General features: G+C 33.4%; 1 protein-coding gene across 1 annotated transcript in view; it reads left to right on the top strand.

The window, feature by feature from the left end:
• Window positions 1-8,320, top strand: part of LOC107685201 (synaptotagmin-7-like) — a 162,281-nt gene that overhangs the window by 75,788 nt on the left and 78,173 nt on the right. The window contains exons 3-4 of the mRNA XM_016481715.1: window positions 3,699-3,790; window positions 8,008-8,142. Of these exons, the coding sequence (XP_016337201.1) occupies window positions 3,699-3,790; window positions 8,008-8,142 (227 nt within the window). The remainder of the gene's footprint in view (window positions 1-3,698; window positions 3,791-8,007; window positions 8,143-8,320) is intronic.

An 8,320-nucleotide genomic window follows, 5' to 3' on the forward strand; every position in this document is an offset into this window, starting at 1 on the left:
CTTTTTAGCAGCATCATATGACCCCTTTAAACAACTGTGTCTTTGTGAGTGGAGGTGTGAGAAGTATGATTTATTCATACTTTATTCATATAATACTTTTTTAATTTAATTTTTTTTTCTTTAATTTATGGGACCAACACAGAAACTGAATATCAATTGTCTGATATTTTAGTTTTTGCATATAGTAATAATCTTAAAATCAACATTAAATAATAATTACCTTTATTTACTTTAATACACATGTTCTTGTACATAATTAAAGCAAATGCATGTTGTTTTAAAAATGTAAAAAAAAAAAAAAAATAATAATAATAATAATATATTAAAATGTAATATATTAAATGTGTAATAATCTCTAACATTATAAAATACCCTAATTTATGCAACTAAGATATCATGAATTTTAAGATTTAATTGCGGTTATACTTTATTCAGTCCAATAAGCAATAGTCAACTGTACAGCCAGCCTTGATTTATTTTACAGTCTTTTGTTTTAACTTTGTATTAAAATAGTATCGCTGGATGTGAAGTTGACCCGGTGTTAATGAGCTGGGTAATATGCATGAGACGAGCTATTCTTCATTAATTTTAATTGTATGTTCTTCATGTAAATTGACCTTACACTGGCAGAACTACACACCAAGCAATTTTCAGTACTGCATGAACTTTTGTTATTTCAAAAGCCAAAGGTCTTTCAAAGGCAAAACTGGTGATCTCTCATCCATCTCTCATGGATGTATAACCATAGTTTTGCATAATTGTAATTTAAGGATTTGGAGTGAAAAAAAAAAAAGAAGGTCAAAAAGGTCAGAGGACTTCTGTACATGTAGTTCTTAGTAACACTTTTCATTTTTCAGTGTGAATAAACCATAAACATGTTATAATACACGATAAATGGGGTATTTCCAGAGACAAAACATTAAATTAATATTTAATTATTAAATTAGCTCAAATATTTGTAGTTAATTTATATACTGTATATTTCATTTTTGATGCATTTTATGGCATTTTCAAATTTTATTTTATGGGTCATGGTGGAAGAGCACTTTAAATGTATTTTTGTTTGTTTTTCTCCATATGGATATTAATAATTTATCATTTTAAAGTTCACTTCAAATTTATCATTCATTTAATTACATTTTTTATTTAATATATTAAATAATTATAAATATTTAATAATAATTTCAATCATTTAGTAATTATAAATATTTATTAATAATTTAATAGTTAAATTAAATCTTATAAAATTAATACATTTAATGCAAAAATAAATAAATAAATGCAATTTTACTATTAATATTTATCTGTAAACCAGGGTCGTTATAGTTTAAACCATTAAAAACATTTTCATTACTTGAAACAAACATGAACTAAAAACTAAAAATAAATTTATTTCACCTTGCAAAGCAACAAAAAGCAACATTTTCTCATTTTCATTTAGTCTAACTTGCACTAAATATAGGTAAAACTAAAATTAAAAAAACAATATAAACCTATTTTTAAAAATGACAAAAACATGCAACAAAATTAGTACAAACAGAGAAGATAAAAATAAAATCTTATTAAAAAATAATATAAATAAATAATAGTATATCAAAGATGCTAACAGTTGACTGTGTTTTACATATCTGGAAAAAAGAGTCATAATTAGTCAAAATGCATGTTGTGTTTTGTTGTTGCAAAATCTCGCTTCTGGGGTCTCTTCTGTGACTGTTGAATTTCTTTTACTAATTCCTACTAATTCTAATACCTCTCCCTGTCATTCCAATCCAAATTCTATTTCCACTTCCTGTGGGGCGTGGCACGATTTCCAGTTCCAGCTCATGTCTCCTATGCAAATGAGCGTGCTCTTGTCGCAAAATCACAAGACGTGTGTACCTGTGTATGAACACGCTTGTTTCACTTCCTCTTTTGTTCCCATTCATTACATGGGTAGACCGATCATGGCATGTTGGCAGGCGGCGTAATTTAAATGCTGGAAACTGGCAGGCTATTGCTGCGCCCGGGCCAAGACGCTGCTCTTTCTTCCTCCCGTTCGGATCATTTATCATCTCTTACACAACCGCTGGCGGCTGATGGCTTTCAGAGGACTTTGTAATGAATACTCCACCTGCAGAATCACTTTGAGATGGATTGGCCAATCAAGACATGGTGGGGAGGAGTGCATCTTTGACAGACAGGAAATTATGTAATTAGCCTTTATGTAATTGGTTGCATCGATCAGTAGAGTTGTCTCAGTTGTCTGCCAATAGCACGACTGTTTGCATATGGTGCTTTATGGAAGCATATGAGTGTTTTCTCAAGCTGAACTGTAGTCCTTTGGCTCGAATGTCCATTGAAACAAAGCTTTTCAGTTTTAGGTCTAATTATGCATTGAAGGAGTGTTTACACAGTATTTGGCCACATTTGCCTTAGTCTCTAATGTTTTTCAGACTTTCCTATACCTAGGAAGTGTTCCACACAGGCACATTCAAGAGTTCATAATTAGTCAAAATACATTTTATTTCGTGGGACATGGTGGAAGAGCACTTTATTGCTCTAATTGAATTAATAAATTAATGTAAAATTAATGTAAATTATATCAACTATATATATATATATATATATATATATATATATATATATATTATTTTTCCAATCAATATAATTTTATATATTAATATTAATCTGTAAACCAGGGTTATAGTTAACTAAAACTGTTACAAATATTTTCATTACTTGGAATAAATAAACATTAACAATGTTTGACCATATTAGCATGACTCTAGTTTTTTTTCAATAAATATAAATTTAAATATTAATATTCTTTGTAAACAAGAGTTATTCTTGTTAACTAAAACATTTTCGTTACTTGAAATAAACATTAACATTATTTGGCCACTTTAGCTTAGACTCTTTTATTATTATTATTATTATTTTAAACATGTTCCTATCTATATATGTCAATTTTATTTTATTTTGATTTTTACATTACGGGTAATGGAGGAGCACTTCATTGCTCTAATTTATTCAATAAATGATAAAGTAAAAAAGATGTATAAAAAAGATGTATATTAAAATCAAATCTGGTTAATATTTTTTTTTAATCAAGTTATTCATTTTTTTTCCTAATAAACATGTATTTTAATATTAATATTTATCTGTAAACCAGAGTTATTATAGTTAGTCGTTAGTATAAATATATCATTCTTACTTGAAATAACTGAAATCAAATATAAGGTTTCTACATTTCTTCCCTCCTAATTTGAAAGATCATCTACTAGAGTTTCTCAAGACTGAAGAAAATGTAAAATTTGCAACACATTTTGATATAGGCATCTGCTTATGCTTTTGCAGATCCAATTCACTGTATTCCCGCCTGACTGCAGATTGACCTGCTCTTTCGAATTCTTCAAAGTGCATCTTATGCCTTCCAATCCATCAAACACTCCATCAGAGCTTCTCTACTGTGTAAACACCCCGAGGGTCTCAGACTTGTCATTAATATCAGCGTTAAACCCCTCTTTGGCTGTTGATGGTGTGTATTAGCTCTATCACTGCATCTGTCTGGCTTCATGGATTAATTAAAGCGTGTGACTTGCAGCAGTTGCGCAGAATTTGCTGAAATATGGCACCTAATGAAATGATATTAGGCACTCTTCAGTTTCTCATCCACTTTGTGCTGTTTTTCTTTAACGTTTCTCTCTTTCTCTCTGAAGGGGATGAGGAATAAGCCGGGGGTGGAGACAGCGGGGACCCCAGACTCGGTGTCTGTTTCTGGGAGAGGACGAGGAGAAAATAAAGCCATCAAGTAGGTGCCTCCTGCACGGTTTAACTACTGCAGTTAATGTCTCGGTACTCAAAGTTGAAGCGAAAATCCCAAAAGTCTGTGTTTAGAATTGAATACTGAATGCTGCACAGTATATACTGGATACTAGGAGTATAATGCTGTACATATTCATACTGTAAATTTTCATTAGGGGTCTTTCATTTCGGTATGCATGCACTGAACAAATACAGTGTTGTTTTACATTTTTCATCGTTATGTTACATATACTTATGTATATGTTATTCACTTACTGTGCACAGAAATATCTGGAGTAGCACGCTCTTCCAAGCACTGCCTATGTTGGAAAATAACAAACAGCAAATGTGTCATTACTAACTGTTATTGATACACATATGTTTTTAAACATGTTTCATATTCCCGTCCTATCTGTAATTTATTCAGCAGTGTTCATTTGTATTTATAGTTTCAGAAGTGTTATATTTGATTCTCACACCAGCTGTGGCATTTGTCGTGGTCAGTACTATATGAAGAACACTGGCTTGTTGTTTGCAAATATCAGAAAACGGCTATGTTCTCATGTTCTGGCTAATGCCGTACTGCCATAATTTCATATTTTCAGTGTGCCCTTTCTATGCTGTGCGCAGTATGCAAATTTTCATTATGCGCAGACTCATGATACGGATACAATATGGAAATGCATCTGACTTGACCTTGAATTTTCAAAGTGATGAATGAAGCTGAAATTTTCTATTTTCTATTTAAAATTAAGCCATGTTTAGTTCGTTTTTTTCTTTCTTGTCTCATACTATTTTTTAGACAAAAACGATCGTTTTAAATGAGCAAAATAGTCTGAATCAATCATTCAATGTAGTAAGATTATTAACAACAATGTAGCATACTACCATTTGAAACGTTTCTTTTTGAAATTCTTAATCTGTAATTATATATGGTTGTGCAGTAAATTGGTACAAAATAGGAACAGTGGATTATTGGGATTATTGTTTTTAAAAAGATAGATAGATAGATTATTTTATTTCAATTAACTTTAATTTGATTTCAGTTAGTTGCCAAGGCATCTTTTCTCGTTTTCTTTTAGTTTAACTTGAAGTAATCTAAAATAAAACAGAAATAAAATAAGAACAATATAGACATATTTTAGGAAACAAAAACTAATAAAAATGAAGGAAAAAAAAAAAACTTTAGCTAAAATTAAAATGAAATCAGAAAATATAAAAATAAAAACTAATTTAAAAAAACCTATAATAGTATACCAGTTAAAACATCGCTGGTATTATACAATAATTGGCTAATGCCATTTATTAGTTTAGTCATTGGTTTTGTATGGTGCCATTACATAATATGCAAATATATCATGCATATTCAGTGGTCTCAATTTGCTATCAATACTGAGGAAGCAGAACTGCTACCACAGGCAAAATATTGGTATCAGGCCAACCATAAAGCCTTTTTCATTCTGAATACAGCCAGTGTTTCTGAGCAAACCACAGCAATAACCTCGAAGTGCTTTAAAAATAGTAAGTGTGTGTGAAATGATGGCTTTCACACACTTGATGATGTTTATGAGGTCAGCAGTGTGAAGCAGCACACTTCCAGCACTGGTCCACTTGGAGCACTTGCTCTGGTAACTACTGCAGCCTGAATATTAATCAGCCAATGCTCTAATTAGACACCAGTGCAGCCCGCAGCAGACGGATGCTGTTTTTATATCAGCACAAGAGGCCAGACAGCTAATCACCTGTGACCGCACAAGGGCAGGGAGAGCCGTTCATTGTGTACCTCAGCCTGCGAATCAGACATTTAGATTTCTTTTACTAAAGGATGAGCCCACAACACCAGTGTGGAACGTTTACATGCATTATGATACTTAACTGTATAATAGAGTTTTAGTACCATGTTGAAATAAAACAAAAATCTATGATTTCGAGAATGAAGTCATAACAGTACCAAAAATGGTTATTTTTTAATCTGAGATTTTTTTATATTTAAACTGTTAAAATGATAAAAAAAAAAAAAGTATACTTTATTGTAGTGCTGTCAAACGATTAATCGTAGTGCTGGGCGGTATACCGGTTCATACCGAATACCGGTGTTTATTTTTGTTATGATATGAATTTTTAAAATACCGCAATACGGTGTATGTCGCTTAAACAACGTTCAGAACGTGACACTGTTTGAAAGGGGTGTTGCACTGTGGTGAGGGAAGAGCTGTATGTGTTACTAAGCGTGAAAGTTCCGAAACTGAAGCTGTAGAACTAATAGAACGTGATGACACGCAAGAACTCATCCACAATATCCACATTGACCGCCACAAATATCCACCGCCCCCTGCCATCAGCTCCCGCGTCTCACACACACGAGCGCATCTTTAGCACTAGATTTAGCAACTTCCAGACCCTTTTAGCGGCTTTTTTCCCATAGAATATTCATACTGACAAACCTAGCGACTTTTTTGGATAAACCTTAGCTATGGTTCAGTTGGAAGATTTCGCCAGTGCTGTCCCGCGAACACGAGGTCTGACTTTCCCGGAGAAGTGTCACCTCTCTCGGCGTCTTGGTTAACACCCGGTCATGCATGAAAAAAAAAGATACCGTCATGTACCGTGAAACCGGTATAATTTTGAAAATAATAATTTTAATTTTAAGAATATTATGTAACTCAAAGACCTATTTTGAGATAATTCTCAAAACATTTGACTAGCATTCCCAAATAGTTTGTAGTAGACTAGCATTAGTGTTCCCAAATAGTTTAATAGCACTAAAACACCATCATAATTCATTTATGGTAAAAATATTTAATTGTTTCTTTCTCCAGGACAAATCATTTAGGTGTATTTTATTTGCATACAATAATTTGCACAGCTCATTTGCAACACAAGAAATGAGCCAGTCAGTGAATAAGAATAGGTTGCCAGAAAAATTACACCATGATTTGCTACTTTGCAGCATTAAATCATTTGAAAAATAAGATTTAAATCATGTTTGATGTGACAGTTACTAAAAGTATTACCAGCCAGATGGTGAGTAAATAAGTAAACAAGTTACTAGCCTGTTGGTGTGAAAAAATTTCAAGAATGGCCCAGTTTTACTTCTGTTTAGAGCTTGGTGAGTATTTATTGTTAACCTTCAGTGCAGATAGAAATTATTTTTCTGTGTCTCTTGTATGATTGCATGTGTCCCTATACCCCTCTAATGTAGTGTGTGTGTGTCTGTTGTGAATGAATTAGTACCTGGACCAACTCCAATACATTCAGAGTTTTATTATCATATTAAGTGCCTGCATCGACCCAGATTAAATACTAAATGGGGGATTCATTTATATAGCTTGGAGTTTTAATAGAGACCAATCAGACATTGTCAGAACAGATGAAAGCACTAAACATCACGGCTCAAAGACTGGCAGTGTTTAAGTCACAGGCCGGTCCGTTTGAAAATATACTTCATTTATAACTTAATTTCTTTCTAATGTGCATAATATGCTAGAGTTTTGAAAAATATTTTATGTGTGTTACATAATGTGAGACTTCATTCAGTTGTTTATTTGTTATTAATATCTTGTGCTTTGTAGCCATCCATTATGTTTCAGATAAAATTATAAAACAATGAAATGAGATGAAGCATCTAAACTATTAACTGGATTATTTTTTGCTTAATTTACATAAAAACAACTATATAGTTTACTGTTATTATATATGATTTTAGTCATGACGCTCAGCACTAATTGGGTTTCTTACCTCTTGATATGTTTTCTCTTTTTCTGTATCCGTTGCTTCTGCTGTTTTTATAGAGATTAGAAGTTTGAAACCACAGTAGGTTATGAAAGACTGGATCCTCTGTGAGTCAGATCCAGAGTACTGACAGCACAGAATAAATATGACTTTAAGTTGTTTGTGCAAGATATCCATCTCAAAACCCTTTTCATCTCACCCTTAGAGCTATTTTTACATCAGCTCTTGTGTTGAGAAATCTTTTACTTTTTCAAGATAAAAACACAGGAGCTCTGGAACGCTGTTAGACGAGAGAAAGCTTCTCTTAAAAAGTCTCTCTGTGGCTGGATCGTTCCACTCAGCCAGTTACTGTAGTATTACACCGGTGTTTTCTCTCTCTCTCTCTGGACTGTCTGTCTATCTGAACTCTCTTTCTGAGGTTTTGTTTTCTCAGTTTGACTCTTCCTGAAGGTGCACTGTGGCTCTTTCAGCTGTCTTTCTGTCTGTCTGCAGTGATCTCGACAGGGACTTTTGGAATAACAACGACAGCAGCACTGTGCAGCAGCGCTGGAGCTCCTATCCGCCCAAGGAGTTCCTCCTCAACATGTCCCCCTACGCCCCCTACGGAGACCCTCGCCTCACGCCCAAGTGAGTCTTGGTTTCGGCTGGTAAGGGACCCCTTCTCTCTGCGCAGGGCTGTACTGAAAGGGGAAGTCCATTCAGTCCTTTCTGTTCTGGCCTTCAGTTCCAGCGATCCACTTTAGCTTACAGGGACTTACTGTACCTGTGTCATGAAACCTAAAAGGTGATTGTCAAAAAGCAATAT

The sequence above is a fragment of the Sinocyclocheilus anshuiensis genome, unplaced genomic scaffold, assembly GCF_001515605.1.
Source record: "Sinocyclocheilus anshuiensis isolate Anshui unplaced genomic scaffold, SAMN03320099.WGS_v1.1 scaffold333, whole genome shotgun sequence".
NCBI classification, from domain to species: domain Eukaryota; kingdom Metazoa; phylum Chordata; class Actinopteri; order Cypriniformes; family Cyprinidae; genus Sinocyclocheilus; species Sinocyclocheilus anshuiensis.